This window comes from Gobius niger (genome assembly GCF_951799975.1).
Source record: "Gobius niger genome assembly, chromosome: 5".
Taxonomy (NCBI): domain Eukaryota; kingdom Metazoa; phylum Chordata; class Actinopteri; order Gobiiformes; family Gobiidae; genus Gobius; species Gobius niger.
In genome coordinates this window covers 27,759,184-27,780,864 of record NC_136856.1, presented here as the reverse complement: position 1 = coordinate 27,780,864, position 21,681 = coordinate 27,759,184, and the positions used below count along the sequence as shown (strand labels likewise).

General features: G+C 41.4%; 1 protein-coding gene across 1 annotated transcript in view; it reads right to left on the bottom strand.

Moving 5' to 3' along the window:
* rxfp1 (relaxin family peptide receptor 1) overlaps window positions 1–21,681 on the bottom strand; it is a 139,420-nt gene that overhangs the window by 61,456 nt on the left and 56,283 nt on the right. The window contains exon 3 of the mRNA XM_079557269.1: window positions 7,119–7,202. Within this exon, the coding sequence (XP_079413395.1) occupies window positions 7,119–7,202 (84 nt within the window). The remainder of the gene's footprint in view (window positions 1–7,118; window positions 7,203–21,681) is intronic.

Below are 21,681 nucleotides of genomic sequence, written 5' to 3'. Positions count from 1 at the left end.
ACAAGAGACGAAGGGGTCCAATTCTATTTTGTGGTGAGGGGTAGGGGTGAGGGAGAGCGCCACATAGCCCTTCAAGCGAGGGTTTTTCTGATGCACACTTCAGACGAAGGGGTAGGAGGAGTTTAACAAAACATGGAAATAAGCTGTGAAATGAATTCACAAACATCATCACAAGCACTCTTACAACATTTATAAAGTTGCAGAACGCTTCATTCATGACTTTATTCGCTTTGTGTAACAATTAGAACAGTCTACTGCGTTAAACGTGTCAGTTCTACGTTTTTGTTTTGCTGCTGCAAATGCTCCGTTTATTTGCGCTGTATTGGCGACTTTTGCCATTTCTTTTCAAACTTTCGATACGTCGCTATGCCATGACAACATCGCTGCTGCACCCGCTGTCTCCCCGCTGTCTGTCTCCCCGTGTGCTCTGAGCCCGGGTCCGAGGCTGTCTGTCCCTGGTCTGAGCGCACCTCGGCAGCCCCCGTTCAGGCCCGGGGCTCAGAGCGGAGGCTGCGGGTGCCGGTCCCCGCCCTGAGCGCACTGCGAGCGGGTCTACCTCTGCTCATCCCCGCTGAGTGCGCTACACCAGCGGAGCGGCTGATCTCTCGCAGCTCTGGCTGCAGCCACAGCGGACGGGGGAAGAAGCATGTAGCGCCGGATGAAGCAGAAACAGATGAAAATCTGTTGTCCTGTTGTTTAGGTGTTACAAAACAGTATCAGTCAAGTGATTAACTGTTTCAGTAGAAACAAGCTATAGAGACAGATAGGCTTACATAACCTTAATCATCTGTGTGAATAGTAAATGCAGTCAAGTGGAGGGCTGTCCCATTTCTTAGGGCGGTCTTTTCAACCCTCGCCCTTGGTTTTAGGGTGTAGGGAAAGAGCAAGGGCTAGGGCTAGGGTAGGGGTAGAAAAGAGAATTGAGATTGGGCCTAAATATAGAAGGTGCAGTTACACGTGTGACCTGAGGTGGCAGTAGTGAGTATAAAATGGCCAACTTGGTTCAGAGGTGCCTATGGCCATTTGTAAAACGTTTTTGCAATATGTCGAGGGGAAGAGGGAAGGCAAGAACAGGTGTAAGAGAGGGATCAGAGAAAAAGGTAAAAATGTTTGATACTGCTCAAACATGTGCCTTCTCTGTATAAAAGGACGTACCCACCACCGCCTTGGTCTTGGTTTGTGGTGTCTTGTGCGAATTATATGGAAGTATAGCTTCTTCTTGTTCCTTCGCTAAACGGTAACTATAGGAGACCAAGTTTTTGCGGAGAGATCGCCATTTTTACAGGGAGAATGTGGTCAAAGTATGTTGAAGTATATATACCCCTCCAAATTGCCAGGGGATTAACGGATGGGACACAATGTACAGATAGTGTGCAGTTCTTGCAACCTTTATTCAAAGCCTTCACAAAAAAATAAAATAAAATAAACGCAGCGATTTGGGAAACTGCAAAAATTGCACGGCCATAAAGTCGTACGTCCGGTTGTGACTTAGGCTTAAAATAAGGCCATTCAGGTTCATTTGTGATCAGTGTTAGGGAGGAACGGAAAACCCTCCTTCCGTTACGTATTTATAATACAAATTTTGAGTAACTGTATTCCGGTACAGTCACTCTTTAATCAGAGGGTATTTAGAATACAGTTACTTTGCTAATACCAAGGGAATTAATCGTAGTCTCATTGTTTACATTTCAGCTTCATACCGCACGTCATTAAGAGAAAATATTGTATTAATCTGAATAAAGTACAGGCTCAGCCGGGTGCATGCACAATGATGACGTGATGCTAGAGGTGAGCACCGCCACACACACAAGGGAGACACGCACACAAGGAGCAGCCCAGAGGAGGGGAGAGAACCCACAAGGTAGATAGCAAATTAGTTCTGTCCTCTTACCTTTTCTTGGTGTTTTTTTTAGTCATTTAGAATGAAAGCTGCTTGTTGTTAGCAGTAACAGTAGGCTAAGTTAACGGACGAGGCTACAGGCTGCACTTTGTCACACTTTCCCAAACTCCTGTCAAGTGGGATACAAAGTAATGCAGCAATTTTCCCAATGGTTAATAAAATTGTTTTTAATCCTCCAGTATATACACTACTAAGCCATACTGTGCCATGGCCAAGACATGGAAAAGCTTAGTTTTATTTTAAACGCTAAAAATGTTCAATGTTCTGATTTATTTATTTGACATTGAAATCATTGAAATTTGAATGTGAAACCAAAGACAAATGTACACCACCGTTTGTACGTTTTATTACAATTGGTGGAGCTATATGGAGGAATTTACAAACTCGAATTGCCCCACGTTTCGGGCGCATCTCAGTGTTATTAGAATGCTGCAAAGGCGATATAACATCCTTGCACGGCCTTGAAAACACCCGCACCCCGTACACGAGTGCAATTTAATTGGTATCTGGAGTCCTATAACTCTACAAAAAGATTTATACGGAGAAATGAGCTTTCGACATGTTGATCTTAATAGGCTAATCTCATTTGCCAAAAGCAAATTGATATAAAGCAGTGGTCAATGAACGTGTGCAATACCAATGATTCTGTTTGGTTCGCTCTCTCCCAAGCAGCTTGTCAAAGAGTGCTATAGGGATCAGTGAGGAAAACATGGAATACAGATAAACTGGGTTCGTGCGGCTTCACTTTTTCATTGTCTGTGCTGAAGTGCCTCCCTGCACACAGTTTGCCAGGAGGTCAACAGATCGATGTAAACCCCATATGACACGATTGAAAAGCGGAATTATACTACAATTACCCCCATCCATGCTCAGAATTCTAAACAGAAAACTTGGAGTAAGACGCTCATTCATTCCGTCAACACCTTCAGGGCACTCATGGCCAGTTACTATACTTCAATGAAAGAGAAACTTGAAAGAGTATACTACAGACCTGAAGCCATCCTCTACTGGCACATGGGGAAGTGAGACAACTTGTTATAAATATCTGGGTGTGTGGAGGGATTGATGATAAACTGTCCTTCACAACTCGCATCGAATATCTGCTGAAAAAAGCTGAAAGCTTTGCTGGGCTTTTGAACAGACCATCTTCCTCCCGGTTCTGGACTATGGGGACATTCTGTAAATAAACGCAGTCTCTTAATGCGCTCCACATTCAGTTCATACTGCGCTTCATCACCCACTCCACGTACAGGACCCATCACTGTGAGCTGTACTTTTTGTTCTCATGGCCTTTGCTCAACCAGGAGCGAATCAGGAGACAGAAGCACTGGCTGATCTTCATCTTTAAGGCCATAATGGGTGCAAGTCCTGCTACTCACAGCAACTTCTTCCCTCTGTTCCAAGAATCCACACTAACCAGGTAGAACAGTTTCTCCGACGCTGCTTCAAATCTCTCTCCAGCTTCAGAAACACATTCCCATGAGCTCCTTTCAATCTGTGCTCTCTGAGAGCCTATACTAAGAGTGTGCATGTTATTCTTGAACTGATTGTAAATCGTTTTTATGATCTTGTGCTTAATTGACAGTTTGTTACTTGTTTTACACATGTTACCTGTGAGAACAACAACCACCTCATGACATCAGCAGATGGGTGGTGGCGTCTATGCCGGTGTCACGTCGAGATGCACTGCTTTGTCGAGCGACACTGAAAGTTCCACTGTGCATGCTCCAAATGCTAGTTTCACGTGTAATATGCGCTAATTATTTATTACAGGATTTTACAGGATTTAAGCCTAACCCTAGCCTTAAAGGTATAGCGGAGGATGTTCTATTTCCGGGTGGATCATCAAGACGATTGGTCCTCCTAATTGTCAATCATTCTGGTGATATGCCTATGTAAGGCTGTCGTGCGTGCTTGCCCCTTGTTGATTTCTGCACATGCGCACTTTCAGGCCTATGTGAGTTACGCCGTTAGCCATTCATTGCTGCTCGCAGAACGCACCGAGTCGTTTGAAAATGGCAGAGGGTCGCAAGAGAAAAAGTGTCTTTGAAGTGTATGAGAAGAAGAGAAAGGCTTCAGAAGAGAGAAACAAGACTGGGAGATTCTTCCTCCTCGGAGGCAGGTAGAGCGTTGAGCGTAGAGCATGCGCATTTTTTTTTTAAAGTGGAGAGGGCGGTTCTTTCCTAAAATTCGGGAAAATCCTCCTGCATACCATTAAGGTACTTTGATTATCTTATTATTATTATCAGTTATAAATGAAAAATGCAAGTTGGAAAATGTGCCAATAGTTCTGCGCGTGCACAGCAACACCATTCAGTGCAACTCAACAAGCCGTATGTTTCGACACTGGATTCATCAAACACTCATTATGAACCCAGACACAGTAACAGTGTAAAATGTGAAGCCAAAACTGAGGACTTTCCTTCACTGCTGCCTCATGAAAATCCATCCTGCTGACAGATTCCTTCCTTCCTCATTTCTTTAAATCCACAGGCTGTTGGGCAGTACTGCGTGGCAGGTTTTACATATAGTGGCCCTCATTTATCAAAATTGCGCACGGTGTATGTGATGTGTACGAAAAATCACTGTGTGTTTTGCCATTAATCAATATGGACATGTGCGTACGGTGCGCTCAAATCCTACACCAAATCAGGAGGTGGTGTACAATATACACCAATTTCAACTCTAAACAGTGCAGGAAAACAGTATGGATTGCATTGCCACATTGCATATAATCCTCATTGTTGCTTTAAACATGAAACTAGGCGTCAGCGTTAATATTTATGGACAGACTTTGATTCAGTGTTTTGCGCTGCAGCAACATGCTCCGCCACGCCACGGGTCCGAGCGCAGAGGCTCAGCCCGGACCAGAAACATTAGAACCCGGAAAAGGGGCCACGGTGTCTTTTGTATTTTTGTTCTAAACACAAAAGACCGCTGTAGCCGTATTGCAAACATGTGGCTCGCCCGCCTCACACCCATGGCCGCTGCCGTGTACCTGGGTCTGAGCGAGGCCCTGGTCCATGTTTTGGCTGGTTTGAGCGCCGTGTGTGGGGGCTGTATTCCATGCTCGCGAGTAGCCCAGGCATCAAGCAAATCCTTCGACAGCACCACAGCTTTCTTCGGTCCGGACGGGTTTGTAAGGTCCAGGTTTGAGCGGCGTGCACAGGTTCTGGTGAGGGGGATGATCGAAGAACAGCTGTCTTCGGTCCGGACAGGTTCATTACATTCTGATCAGCTGCCAGCTCTGTGCACACCTGTTCCCTCCCACATTTATTTAGCAAATGTGATCTTGGATTGGCTATAAGGTTAATGTGGGTTACTGACAGATTCTGTAATCTTCCTAATGCACAAACCATATCATTTCTGTTGTGTTGAAATGTATCATTTCCTGGTTATATAAATCTTTTGCCATGTTTCGTGCGTGTGTGCCGTAAAACCTGTGGGTGAGGCCTCCTGATACATGACTATTTTTGGGCGAGTCATTCAAATGACGCCAGAATTTCTCCATGACATTTACCAGCAGCTGGTCGTTCAAGCGGCAAGATTGGAGCGGAAAGCACAGGTTCATAAATGCCGGACGCCTTCTGGCGTATAACACACCTACACATACACCATTGTTGTACACATTGTTGATGAATGAGGGCCGGTATGTCCTCCACAACACACTTGTCAACAACATGATGATGGCAAGGTATGCTGCTTCATACTTCATAGCATAATCAATCTTTACAATTAAGTCGGGACGCTGCAGTCTTTCTTTCAATTAATCAATCTGAAGCCTTTGCTGTTGATTACTGATTGTCATTTTATGTTTTCATATAAAAAATAAGGGATTTTATGCATAAAAATGGCCATGTTTAAATTCATGGTTTTATTTTGTTGATAATGGATATACAATGCAGAGTAAAAATAAGTACACCGTCTGGAATTTTTCAAATTTCTGCCGAAATTGGTCACTAAATGTCGTCTGATCTTCATCCAAAACACAAGAATGATTAAACAGTGTCTGCTTAAACTAACACCGCCCAAACATTTACATTTGATCATATTTTTATTGGCCATAACATGTAAACATTCACAGGAGCCCTCAATGGTCTTGCCCCTTCGTACTTGTCTGAACTTTTAACTGTTCGTGACTCGGGCAGATCCTTGAGGTCGTCAAACCAGCTCTTGCTGGAAGTGCCCAGGACTAAGTACAAGCACTGGGGTGATCGGTCCTTTTCAGCAGCTGGACCCAGACTCTGGAATAAGCTGCCCCCTGATTTGCACCATCACTGACTTTGGCCTTTTTAAATCCAGGCTCAAGACACATTTATTCAGACTGGCTTTTAATACTAAGTAGCACGGCGACATTTTTAGTACATTTTATCTGTTTTATTGTTTGGTTGTATAAATGTTTTTAATGGATTTTATGTGGTTTTATTGTAAAGCACTTTGGTCGCCTTGAGTGTTGTAAAGGGCTCTATAAATACAATTTGATTGATTGATTGATTGAGGAGAGAGTGGGATAAGTAAGTACACTGCCTGAATCTCACTGAACTGCAAGATGGAATGGTCCAAGATTCATCCTGATCGTTGTGAGCGTCTAATCTGCAACTACAGAAAAGCAGTTATTGCTGCTAAAGAAGGATCGGCAGCTATTTAATGCAGGGGTTCACTTACTTATTCACATGCTGTTGTGAAGGTCTCAGGTTTTTTTGCAAAATATCGTGATAAATTCTTCTATTGATGACAGCACGTTGTCCAGACCCTGAGGCAACAAAACAGCCCCACTCCATGATTCTCCTGCACCCTCCTTCACAGTGAGCATAGAGTTTTGATGTTGATGTGCTGTTCCATATGTCCTCCACACATGATGCCGTGTGTTCCTCCCAAACTGTTCTACTTTGGGTCCAACAGTCCACAGTATATGCGCATGCGCCTGTATGTACTTCTCCCGTCTTGACCATGACCCTGACTGTATTTGGCTTACAGCATCACACCAAATATGTCAATATTTCGGAAAGAACACGAGTGGGAAATTGGCCGATGCGCCGTGCTGTTGCAGATACTTCCTGGAAATATCGCTAGCGGGCAAAATGTATTAAAATAAGAATTGAAAAGGGTGACTAAATGCGTTTCTACATCTACACACATTGAAACAAGATCAGAAACTGCTTCGGGGCTTACGATGAAAGCCGGTCATGCTGGTGATATAATTTCCAGTCATACTTACAGCACATGCTCGACCTGGTGCCCGCTGTGTTGCTCGGCATCCCAAAGTACTTGTCAAACAAATGGGGCCATCCGTTATTGTCTCCTGGAAAAGAACAAAGAAAAAACACCCTTGCATCAGAGGATTGACATTAAATTGCAAGCGAAGCATAGTTACGATTCGTACGGTTGCAATTAGAATATTGGAAAGAGTGCCCCCTATTCAGGCCCCCTATCAATCCCCGTCAAAACAAACACCCTGCCTCTCCGGATCTGTGGATGCAACTATTGCAAATTTTACATTTTATGACTCATGCAGCAGTCGTTTTGCTCTATAGCTTTATTCAAGGATTGTGCGTCCTTGAACGTATCGCAGATTGCCCAAGGAGTCACTGTTTGGAATTGCAAACTCCTCCACAGCTCAGTTCAGAGGGCACCTGCAACTTTTAAAGACGTTGGACTTTTGGACGATTATAATACCTTTACAGGCCATTAACATTTTTGCCTCTTTTTGTCTATTCGGGCTCATTATTATTTATTTATTGAAAAAAGTTTTGACTATTACTATTTTACTATCATTATTGCTATTATGATTAGTATTATTATTTTAAGAATTAATAGTATTTTCCCAATTATTTCATATTTTACTGGAGCTTTTGTTTATGGACCCCGGCAATACACTACAAGAAAACATTCTCAATGTGTTTCTCCATCAGCCGGAGGTCCTCTGACAGCACCTGTGAGGTTCAGTTAGAACATGAACCCGTTCAGGAGGTTCATGAAACAAAATACTTGGGCATAATCTTAGATGAACACCAAAAGTTTCAAAGTCAAGTCACTAACGTCTGCAGGAAAGTCAAATCTAATCTGAACTGTTTTCGTTTTGTAAGAAGAGAATTATCACACCACGCGGCTTTATTGTATATGCAATGCATGCAATGGTTTTTTCACATTTGTCATACTGCATTACATCACAGTCACAAACATCAGCGTCCACTCTGAAACCAGTCACTTCTCTGTATAAACAGGCAATTAAGATATTTGACAAGAACCCTTTAAGAGGCATCATTGTGATATCACACAAAAGCACAAGCTTTTTACTTTTGAAAACTTGTCAATTTTAGTGTACTGAAATTGACTTTTAAATGTCTGAACAACTGTGTGTCACCTCTGTTCTCTGGCCTCATGGTGAGGTGTCAGGTTCTCTCAGACCTTCCACCAGAGCCTCAGTTAACGGGGATTGTGAGCTCCCAAAATTTAGAAAATCTTTTGGACAGTCGAGCTGCTCCTTCAGAGGGGCTACACTGTGGAACTCTTTCCCCACTGCTCTGAAACTGCAGACTAACGTTGACATCTTTACCAGAAAGCTCAAACAGTGGCTCAAATCAGCCCAAAGGTGTTCACATGTGTAAAATGTGCCTTTTCTAGTTTAATAATCTGTTTTATTGTAACCTTGTTTTGTAATGTGTTTTATCTTTGAAACCTAAAAGCTCTATGGACAGGTGTTGAAAATTAGCACATGTGCTATAACACATTAAACAATGCATCTGGTTCGTTCAATGTAATTGCTATGTCCATATTAAATAAATAAATGAAAATGAAACTTCCATTTATTTTGGCCCCGAGAGAAATATACTTTTAGCCCATGCCTGGTTCAGGACACAGGTAGATAGGAGATAACAACACCACTTTAGCTCAAAGCCACTAGCTTAGCAAATTACAGTGGCATGACCCTAATAAACTAAAGGTCTGTATCCAGGGGTGACTGCAACGTTCCGAAAAGAAAGTCTGCCTTCTCTCAATCACTTTTTTCAAAAAAAAAACTGTTGCACTTCATGTATTTCTGTACTTTAAATAACGCTGCTAAATACTGTAACATGACAATATTGCACACTTATTTGTATATTGCACTTGTATGTAAATTGCTTTTCGTTATGTATTTTATTGTGTATGTTAAATGTGCCCTGTTAAGGACTTCAGATTAGCACAGTGTCTGCGTGAGCAAATCAGCGGGCAGAAAAAAGACAGAATGAAACGGCACGGTAAGTCAGCAGTTAGCGCTCGTGCTTCACAGCAAGAAGGTCCCGGGTTCGACTCCCTTTCTGTGCGGAGTTTGCATGTTCTCCCAGTGTCTGCGCAGGTTTCCTCCAGGAACTCTGGTTTCCCCTACAAAGCAATCGCAAACCAATGTATATAAAGGCAAAAATATATAATGTACAGTATATATTTTCTTTTGCATAACTCAAAGCTGATTGTGTCAGGCCAAAATTATGTGTGTAGTGGGTGAAGAGAGAAAGTGTTGGAACCAATCCTATGCTCTTTAAATTATCAAAACATCTCCGATCGTATGTGGGCCGGTTTAAATCATAAAACTCCTGAGCCAAAATGAGGTCCCACTACACCCCTGCCAACAGGAAACATTCGGGATAATCAACAACAAATGATAGTCCATTTCGGTTTAATTACGCAACGAAACTTCCATTTCTGGATAGTGTGAGACAGGGACATCTTTGGGCTACAGCATCCAGAAATATATATGGATATTACTGCAGCACTGTGATGTCCCTGCCACACAGCCTACCACATGACATTTCATCCCACGATGAGGAGTCTGGTTTCAGATGGCCAAAGTTGCACAGTGTACACCAGACTTGATGACAAGAGAGCAGTGCTGATGACTTCTGTGTTTCCCACAGCGTGTTCATTAGAAGGCAGAGGGGAACATGAGACCAGTGTAACTCTGGAATGAACACAATTACGAACATTGCACTTGCACTGACAACATCATGTATCTTTTCTCTCCAGATTCTAGACCCCATGATAGGAGCCAGTAACTCTTTCTTCTTTCTTCTTGGGCTCAGTCCCTGTATTTATGCTCAAATAAATGTACAACATTTACCCAAGCTCACCTCAAAATACAGATTAACAACAGATTCTAACAAGCAACATTTTGGCTGCCATCCTTTCAGACGACAACACAAGACTATGGATTCTGGTGACGCCGTCTCAAATCCAGCAATGCCTTTATTTTATTTTTTTGACAATGCACTAAGGTGATGCAATATCTGTCGGAGAAAATGATGAAGATTACAGTCCAATCGTTCCGCCACTGCTAAAGTGAAATCTCCAATCACTACCATGAAGAAAGAAGCGTAAAAACTGCCCTCACACAGCTAAATTGTCGGAAGCCGTAGTCGGATGATAAAGTACGTAATTCAGTTTTTACAATGTGCAAGGCAGGGCAACTTTATTATTACCAATGCATTCTGTTCTGCTGTGCTTTCCTCCGGCCTCTTCAAACTTAATCTTTTCTATCAAGGGAGTTTTGACCAAGGCCTCCATTGTGACAATAAACTGTACTACGTGAATACAGCCGACAGTAAATGCATATGTGTGTGTGATCGCTCCCTTTTCTTTCGTTTAAAGCCACTAAAATATTCTCTATGAAATATGTTTGTCATTAGGTGTCAATAGTGAACCCTGGTCTGCGCCTGACCTGACCAGACCAGACTTTCCCTCATCACCCACGCCCCTCACTCCCTGTCCACACGCTGCAATGATACAAGGGGAGATCTCATTTATCGTGGGTACACATTTTCATATTATTTTGCAAAACTATAACTTCCGTGTAAGTCTGTGTTTTATTTGAGAAGTAAACATTCTGCTCAAAAGGAGAGGGCTGAAGCAAGAAGCATGTGAGTGCCCAGCCCCAAACTCAATGCAATAAAAATTCTCATTTCAGGATAGTACACAATAGGGCTGGGCGATATGGGCAAAAAAAAAATCTCAATTTTCGATTTGATTGGAAAAAAACTAAAAAAGGTCTCCTGATCTTTCATATGAAGATAGTTGCTAGGAGTTCTTCTCATTAATATTAAGATTCATAATTTAGCCTACGATAAGGCCGATTAAAATGTTATTTCTGTTTTAATTATTCTTCGTCTGCTCTCAAAAGCAAAACTTCTTAACAAGCCTTTAGTTTTATCATCCTGGAGCTCAGCTGTGATTGACAACTGTCTCCATGGAGACTCAAGGGGAAAGGGGCGGAGTTAAATGCAGCAGCAGCTCAGCACATGGCTCAGCGTGAGAGAAGGGGAGAGAAGTAGACCGCGGGAAACTTTGTTTTAGCGAAGAAAACTCCATCGTGCACAGCGAAAACACAACACATGGCCTTTGTAAAGCAGCAGAGATCGCTGGAAAGTCGCCGGCTGGTTCCACTGGTGTCATTTTCAAAAATAGCCCCTACGGAGCGCCTGAAATGCTGTTAAATCAACAGCACGGCGCTTGTCAGGCGGACATGGAACGGCGGACACGATTTTACGATTTTGCCATTTTCCAAATCGTCTGTTTTGAAAAGCATAAATGAATTGAATTAATTTGATGTATCGCCCAGCCCTAGTACAAAGAAACATAGTACAAAAGGAACAAAACAACAGCAAAGAAACAACAGCAAAAAAAGGATTATATACACTCGCAGTATCTGATCATGGTAGAAATGGCCATTTTCAAGATGGCATTCACATTCAGGAAGATTACATGACTGAAACTCATGCACTGCACATGAGTGACACTAATTATGAATAATAAAGCTGCATAAAGAAACCGTTATCATTCGCATGCACGATCCCCGCAGCATGTACACATACACACAACGTACCCGTTAATAAATTAACATTATCCTATTGTAATTACATTATTAATCATACTGCTAGCATCATACTGTGATCTGAGTGATCTTCTTGAACGCCGAATGTAACAAGTGAATTTCTCCTTTATGAGATCAATAAAGGTTTATCTTATCTTATCTTATCTTATCTTATCTTATCTTATCTTATCTTATCTTATCTTATCTTATCTTATCTTATCTTATCTTATCTTATCTGATCTTATCTGATCTTATCTGATCTTATCAGCTTCATTGACAAAAGAAGAACTTGTTACATTTCAAAGCGGCTTATTAACACAGACCAAACTGTTCATATAATTACCAGAAACCAAGAACAACTACAGCTACTATTTCATGCATGATGTCTATGAAAGCAAGTAACAAAGGTGACCATTAATATATTCCTTTTAGGGATGCACGATAATATCGGCCGCCGATAATCATCGTCATTTATCGGCATTTTGGCGCCATCCCCGATAAAGCCGATAAAAAAATTTTTTGACGATAATTAGGCCCGATAATTATGAGCTCAAATTACATTGAAGCCCGGAGCTGCTGCAGACTCAGGACAGCACGTTTACAGCAGCAGATATACGCTCTCCACGGCCGACTTCTGCACAGTTTTAGCTGAAAAATATGACGAGTATTCCAGGGAAACAGCTGTGCAGGCGCTCTCCGTGAGGCAAGAGTTTCTAGACTTTTTACATCGAAGTCACTTCAACATTAGCACAGCAACAAAATGAGAAAAAGACGAGGAAATGTGAACCGCGGACCCGCTCACGTAAGTTACTGGAACAGAGCGGGGCCTGAACCCATGTATTATCTTCGTATTTCTGATCAAATAAACACGATAGCCCCGCGATTGAAGCGCTATGAACGAGAGAAGTTTTACATTGATGAAATGAGCCGCGATGCTCGTCACAAATGCATAAATGAGCCCAATGCAGCAGAGAGTCTTGTTTTTGTGCTGTAGTATCGTATTATTAGTCAAACTTGAATCTGTCACAGATTTGGCATCACTTCTCTCTCATGTCAGAGACGCCTCTAGACTCAGTGAAATACTGTAATACTGTCTATATTCCAGTATTGTAAATAAGAATTCATTAGTATGATGTCAACAAAAACAAAAATACTGGGAAGGAAGTAGCAGTGGTAATATTCTTTTTTTTTTTTAATAAGATGTGACACAGATGAACAGAGTCAGACCTGCTCATGATGGAACTGTAAAAAAACAGAGCTTTAGAAAAAGGTGGAGACCCAAACCCAAAGTAAAACTCATTTTTTGATTTATATTTATACACTTGTATATTGCTTGGTAGAGTTAATACATTTTGGGCAGAACTGTTACATTGAGTTCTTGTCACAAAATAAAGTGCAAATATATATACATAATTATCGGTGTCATTATCGGTTATCGGTATCGGGACATGCGGAATTATCGGTTCAAATTGGCATTATCGTGCATCACTAATTCCTTTCAGATGGTTAGCAATGAACATAATAGTTCCATTTAGAATTACATTTATTTTAGTTTCAAGTACCTGGGTGTTCACCTCAACAATAAACTGGACTGGTCCCACAAACTTACACCCTGTACAAGAAGTCGCCTCCACCTTCTGAGCAGACTAAGGTTCTTTGGAGTGAGGGCTGCCGTATCCTGGGCCCCGGGCAGCACAGAGCGGTTAATCTTGAGTTGCAAATAAGACAGTATGCAGGAGATTTTTTCCTGGAGCTATTTCCTGGAAATCTCCGGCTCACTATCAGTCTGAAAGTAATAAAATTAGCATTGCAAAGGAAGGGGGTGTTTGGTCTATTTTCACCTGTCGTGTCTTGCCTTAAAAGCCTGAATCAATTATTATATAAGGCCTATAATACTAATAGATGAAACAACAAGTCTCAAGTAATGTTCACGTAATAAATGCCCTTTTCCACGCGCGTTAAGTAATAAATTATCATTATTCCGACAGGCAAGGTCAATTAACAAGTGGGTCCTGAGTCCGACTGTCACCACATGTGTGTGGACATAAATAAATCATATCGAATGCCCACTGATGAAGCCACAACAGCGAGCAATGAACGGCTATTGAATCACATACTTGGTAGGGGAAGCTTTACAGGGATCTTCATGCATGTTTCATTGAGATTCACATCATGTGGACATGTAATTACGTCCTTGAGTCAGACAATTGGTCACGGAAGAATCTTTTCTCTGTGAAATAGATTACTTTTTCTTTTTATTTGATTTCTTCAGTGGCGGTTTCGACCCGTCCAGCACTGACGTGTTTTCAATAGTTGTGCATCAGAGACCAGATTGAAGCTCTTTTCCAATACATTTTAATGAGGAAGAAAACATAACACCGTAGGCTTGATGTGTGTAGGCAGCTGAAGCAAACTGCAGGTTTATTATTTCGATCTATTTGCAAATTTGTAGTTTTATAGTGAATACTGCGTTTCAAGATTTCAAGAAGAATGCAAGCCTTAGGTTGACATATCAAATTAGGATTTGTGGTGATGGATAAAAATGAAACCTTCTTAAGAGGGGAGAAAACGTGTGCGTCTTCATACAGTGGGAACCAGATGTTTACATACACTTGTCGGGACAACATAAATAGAGGTGCACAGTCTGATGGAAAGGCGTTACTCTTTTAACACAGCTGCTTACCATGAGCTCTTGAGATCCCATCGAGATTGTTGGTTTTTATCAAAATCATTGAATAAAGGTCATACTGTATATGTAGGGCTGCTCGATTATAGAAAAAATAATAATCACGATTATTTTAGTAATAATTGAAATCACGATTATTCAAACAATTATTCATTTTTATCATTATTTTAAAAAACAACTATGGACTACATTTTCTTTGGACAATAAAAATTTAAATATGTTCACGTAATGCTATAGGGACACCAATCATCACAGCAGCATAAAATAGTAAGAGTTTGCTTTGAGCTCCGTTGAGATCTGCTCCTGAAGAAGAGTTTTAGACTTTTCTACTAAACAAAACCAGGGCCTGAGCAAAGGTTATCGAGGCTTCTAAAACAGCTGTTCTCCTTTCAGCACAAGGTGAGCTCTTAACAGTGGCGTTATCTCAAGAGTTAGGTATTAAAAATAATAGTACGATATTAGTTCTGTGCGCTGGTGTTTCAGCTGATCAGACGCGCTCACATGCACTCACACAAACCGCGCAGGACAGACTTTTTGCACTTTGGATGGACAAGTGGGAGGGCATCCTTCATAATCGTTTTTTGTCGATTATGCTATTTTTGTGATCGTCTAGTGTAATAATCGAAATCGTAATCGAATTTCGATTAATTGCACAGCCCCCTCCTTCAACTCATGGAGCTGTTCCTCTTATTGGAAAATGAATAGCTCTCTTTTGAAACATAGAGATGTAAAATCACAGACCAATCCCACTTCACTCGCATACAGTATATAAGGTTTAACAAGATAATTTGTTTGGGAAAAATTGGGAGTTTTTAAAATTCGAATTTGGTAAGTACCAAATAAAAGTATTGCAATGATCTGGTTAAATCTAAACAAATATGAAGAAAAAGTTCATTTGGAAACAACTTTATCAGTGAACGTGCATTCTCAAAGAACTCCAGCTGTCTGAGTGATGTTCAATTACTTCAATTACTTCAACAATGTCCTTTGTGTCACATTTAAGGAGCTCACAGACAGCAGACAGTGTCATGTCTCTCATTAGAACATTGAGTGTTTTGTTTTTTTTCTTGAATAAATTCCAATATTATACATTTTTTGCTCATGTTAAAATGCCCTCTGATGATGAAATTATTACATTTACAAATGCATTTTACATTTTTACGATTTAAATATTTACTGTAGCACTTTAGATTTTGTACAAGAATTTTTTTTAAATGGTCTTTACGGTTCGGTGACTTTTATTTTTAGAACCTTTCGGTTGAAAGTTTGAGAACCCCTGTGTTTTTTCATTACAAGAATGCATCATGGACAGCCTTTAGGAGTTTCTTTCAGTGGTGGGTTTCATAAACTTGATCAGCCAACAAAAACACTGCTCATTCAATATGTTTACTTATTACTGACACTGCTTTGCTGTGTTAGTTTTACTATAGTAGCAAGATTCCGTTTTGAATATTCTGACAAACGTCTCCTTCACTTTGGCAGCAGCACAGGTGCCAATGTGAAATCATATATAGATCGTCGACAGCTGCCGGCAACTCAATAGAAAAAAGGAAGAAACTGTCAGCGTGCAATTTTTGAAGTGGAAATTCTATAAAAGGTTGAGCTCCTTATCTCTCCATGGGAGGCTGTCTGAGCTGTAAGTGAGCAGCGGGGGGGTAGCCAACAGAATAATGGCAGGATTGACTAAAATTGACTAATAAAGGGGTTGTTTGTTTGATGCTGTACCCTGAAGATATAATGGAATGGAACATAATGGTTAAGAATAAAGATAAAAGGATGTACAGCATCACAATATTACTGGCAGGACAATCCGTCTGTTAAGCAATTATGTCACTATACTTCCTGGTTTAAATCCTATTCACTGTAATGGGTAATGATTTTAACCAATAGGTGAGGATGACGCTTGTCTTTGGACCTCATGGTGAGGTGCTGACATTACTCCGATGATAGCCTGGTCCATCCCATACCCTCGTACTCATTTCGTACAGGTCTGGATCTTCACTAAGCTCCGTTATCATGTGGGAGGGGTGAACGATTGGATCTGATTTTTGATAGCGTTTGGTCGTGACGTAATGCGCCCGAGTGAGTGAAGCAGCCATCATAACTCTATCATAACTCTTGGGGGCATTCCTTTCGCATTCCAAGGCTTCAATTTCAATTTTTGGATGTTTGGGAGCCAGGCCAGAACGGATTGAAGAGCTAATTCTTGACGTCACCTACAACACCCGCCTTCCATGCTCGCTGAATGGTAGGTTGACATTCAACCGATGTAACGCGGCCACTGAGATCAAACCCAGGCGTAACATGTAGGGAAATGACAAGTGACCGGAGTTTACGGATGGCTGAAGCCAGGCTACTCCAATACCACGCAAGGCGCATATATAAATAAATAAGTCAATATATAAATCTTGTGACCCCTCCACTGTGCTGCAGATGTCGGGGGCTCATTGTGCCGCTTCACTGTTTCAGAAGAAGAAATCTGATTTGTAGATCGCTGTACAGCGGTCGCTCTATCGGACTGTTGTGGTGAAGAGGGAGCTGAGTCGGGGCAAAGCTCTCAATTTACCGATCGATCTATGTTCTTCCCCTCACCAATGGTCATGTGATCTGGGTAATGACGGAACGGACGAGATTGTGGATAGAGGCGGCCAAAATGAGTTTCCTTTGCCGGGTGGCTCAATGGGCGCACCCTTTGAGATCGGGTGAGGAGCTCAGTTACCCGGGAGGAGCTCGGAGTAGAGTCGCTGCTCCTTCACGTCAAGATGAGCCAGCTGAGGCGGCTCGGGCGTCTGTTTCGGATGCCTTCTGGTCGTCTCCCTCAAGAGGTGTTCCAGGCATATCCTATTTGGAGGAGGCCTCGTGGAAGACCCAGGACACGCTGGGGGGACTATGTCTCTGAGCTGGCCTGGTGTCTGAAAAAGTGGAAAAATCTGTTCTTGAGTGGTTCTGGTCTGCACAGGCAGTCGCATCCTGCCTGAAGACAGAGGGTCAAAGCCGCGTCCAAGGCGGAGAAGGGTCAGCTGATCCAACCCGCACAGTCACGTCACTTATAGGTGCACGACAATCGGGGGCAGGGGGGCAAAATATAGTGAATTTTTTTTGGTGTGCTTCCATTTTCTCTTCACGGTTCACCACAGAGCGGTAAAGACTTATCCCAATCCAAAGGTCTGCGAGGTCAAGCATTTTCAGAGGACAGTCTGAAAATACTGGATTGCTCAAACGTATATGAATGAACCTCTTAGATGAAGGTCATTGAAGGGTAATGCCACCATTCAGACCGAACGCGATGGAGGCAAAAAAATCGCATGAAACGCCAGGCGTTTATCGCTTGAATATTTGGGGGTCACATGCTTCTATCGCAGGGATTACTCGCTCCTGTCACCAGAGTAAATTCGCCTCCATAGCATCTACTACGCCTGCGCAGTTCAATGACAAATGTATTTATTTCCTCCACATTCCGGCTAGCTTCTCCGGGCATGTGGCGCCACTTTGAGCCCCATGGCAGATATGTTTCTTTACAGCACTGCTTTAAAGTAGTTTCGAAGAATGTGGGTCTTTGTGCTGGTGTTTTATAGTCCACATTTGGCTCACAGAGCAAACTTAGACGCATTACAACCAGAGAGATGATTTTTGTGCCACCCTGTTTATTAACCCCCAGAGGAGTCAGTTTAGATAGCTATTTTCAGAGCATTATAATTACATCATTGATTGCGGCCTTTGAGAATCGCTAATTACGACTTTGATCCGATTGATCGATTGTGCAGCCCTACGAGAGTTTGAACAGCGCTGTTCTCGACGCCTCCCTTGTAACTTTCTTCCTGTTGCCTTTTGCTCAGTTTCATATCACTCATGCATATCTTAAAGTTCGCTGCCGCCAATAGCATTTGCACATTTTTATGATCAAAGCAGCTATAGTAGGAGACCCCTCCAACGCCATGCCGTTCAGATGAATGAGCAGGCGGCAGCGACATGACTTCAAACAGCACGAGAATCCATCGCCGACTGTTCTGAGGTTCGGAGTGGGATGAAGGCAGGGCTAACGAGAACAGGCAGCTATAAGCAATAGGCGTGACTTTGAAAAGAGTCTGGCGCTGTGTGAAGGAAATTGAATCGCTGTTGACCCAAATTAGAGTTGTTACTTCAGTGAGTGGTGTGACTTTCAAGACCAAATTCAACAATTCTCTTGAACAGACCTTTGTCTTCATTGTATTATTTTTACTCAGCACTGAGTAAAAATGCGCACTGAATGGGTGCTGCTGCCGGATGCTCTCTCATCGAATGCAATTTCTCCATCTGTGAGATCAATAAAGTATCATCTTATCTTATCTTATCTTAATAACAATTTATTTTAGTCAGAATGTAGCTTTCACTGTGTAAAGTGAAAACTTTTAGTTGACCAAATACAAAACGTGTATACATGTATGTATTTATCATGATGCCAGTGCCAGATTTCAACAATTAAGACAAGGCAACTTTATTTCATTCAATGCCTTGTTAAGTATATGTTAAGTCCTGCACTGGTACGTACGGACAGGGATTAAGTCAAGTGAATATGATGATAAATAAAGAGTCAAATTTAATTCACTCTTGCATTTCGAGTGAGGGGTGCCGAAAAGTTGCCCGGTGAGGGCGCCAGACAGGCCAGAGCCACCACGGTTTGGACCTGTGCTAAATGAGCCTGACTGGTCCTGGATTGGAAAGGTATGGCTCGCCCGCTTTGACCATTTGCTCAATAACTCTTCTCATTCTTCACTCCCTTACTATACACTTTGCTGTCGCTTTATAATATGGGCGCATGAATTAAAGCATAATTCATGAAGACTTCATAATGAAGATATGATGCTAAGTTTTAAAAGAGAAATTACAAACAGAAGACAGATCAAATTGACATTCAACATTTTTTTAAATCTATTCCTTTGCTGGGGTTTTGTATAAACACTCCCCTAACTCAGTCCAAGGACCTTTCTCGATGTCTGTATTTCATTCATACTGCATTACTGCCTATACTGCCCATGACAAGGTGTTCAAAGAGAGTTTCTCTTTTTTGAGGAACATTCTCACATGTCACTTTTCAATATTCAGTGAAACATGCCAGCAGAGTTACTCACCTTTGTTAATTATATAAACCATCTCAATATTTAATTCATCAGTAAATCTGTTTTTGCTGTTTGTGATTATAGCACTTTTGATGAGGCACAGCCAAATGTTGCTGCTTTACTTCAGTTGCTCTCTTGCGACATTAAACCAAGCTTGGCCGATGCCCTCGTCTGTATTATCTGCGCAAAGTATTCATTAGGATCATGATTAATTATTTACGATTATTCATGAGTTCATGACCATACCACCACCTTTGAAACCCAATGAATTCATGCAGTAATTCAAGATGAAGTTCATGAGTTCATGGTGAAATTTGCATCAGTTCATGTGCCTCATTATAAGACGTTACCGATTACAGTTTCGCAAAAAGGAATGGCAGCGAGTGCTCCACTGGGTCAACAAAAGAAGTGATCTTTGCAACTAATAAATGCAGGTGCTCTTCAGATTTGGTGGATGGAAATCTATTGAAAAGGCATGAAGCTGAAGGACTCTTTATTTGCAAGGAACATTTATAGTAACCCAGTGAGTTCCTGCAAATACCAAGTGCCTCAGCTTCTTCTTGCCTGTAAAAGTGCTGTATTGAAACGATCCAACCCTACTACCTCGTATACTGTTGCATCCATCATTTCAAGGCTTCTGTGTTATTTCTAGCGCTGGCCCTATCCGTCCAGGAGTATGTGGGCCATGAACCGGTCTGACAGGATATCCCACAGGACGACATTAACCCTGCTGTTAAGAGCGTATACCACAGATGAGCCTAACCTAATGAGCCATGAGCTAGAATCAGGATCACTTTGTGTCTATCCTAAGGCTGGATGAATAAATAAATTGACTGACGTAACCGTGCATATATCTCGATAAAGACAAGTTTGGAATCAAAAGTTAGATACACCGGACAGAGAAATACACATCCAGATTCCTTTAAAATGACAGCTATATCGCTATCAGTGTTGTGCCACGGAAAAAACTAGACAACAATGGCTAACATTGCTCATGACCCTGCTTCCTCTTGTGTACTAAATGAGAATTTTACATCTGAAAAGAGAGTGGGCTTTGAGTTAAGTGGACACTATAGAGCTCCAGTCAAGATGATGCCCTGCTGTAGTGTATATTCATCTATGAACCTTTCAAACATGCAATGCTAAACAGAAGTTAAAATGTTTGAGGTCATCATTGAGCTCGTGCACCATCTCTTATTTACATCCCGGCCCTTTACAAAGAGGCTGCTCTTTGATCATATATGAGTTCATTAAATATTTACACCTAATTGAAAGCAAATACTGTATGTAATGACAATATCAATAATGGCTTTGAAGCAGATCTTGTTTGATCATGAGAGCTCACTGAACATTTGTCAGTGCTGACAGTGATTGGTGCTGTCCATGTTGATTAAAGTGATAGTCTGTAAATGTGCAAAGTGAGGAGAGATAGAGAGAAATTATAAAGTAAACAATCAAATTCCTCCCCTCTTTCACCAGAAAGCCCTTCTTAGTTTGCAAAATGAGGAGAGCAAGAACAGAAATTTCAAAAGTAAATGATGAAGCTCCTCCTCCTCCCTCCTGATTGGACCTTTCCAAGCTGGTTCATTGGTCAATACAGGAGGATACTGGATCTAGTTGCTGAGATCCGGTAAGGAAGAACTTTACAAAAATATTATATATATATATATATATATATATATATATATATATATATATATATATATATATATATATATTACTTAGTTTATATCATATTTGCACATTTTAGAAAATTTGGAAAACCTTTAGACTTCATCACTTTAACAAAGGAGTACATAAATGCAAATAAGCATGTAGATCAAATATGCTGTGTGGCATTATCCTCGAGCAGCACTTTGTTTCTTGTGGTTACAGGACTGTACTTCGAGTAAAAAACAGACATGACAAAAACAACACCTTCTTTGATGATGTAATCTAAAGTGGCGTCGCCAAACTTCAAAAGAGCGATTTCGCATTCTGTAGAAAGATTAGATTAATGTATTACCAATATCAGTGATATACGCTATGCAAATACGAGCTAACTTCAAACACCCAAATACCTTCATCCTTCTGAACTTGAGGGGGTTTGATCATTTTTATGACCGGCTATATCAAAAGGAGTGCCTCAGGGCTCCTTTATAGAACCGCCAGTCTTTAC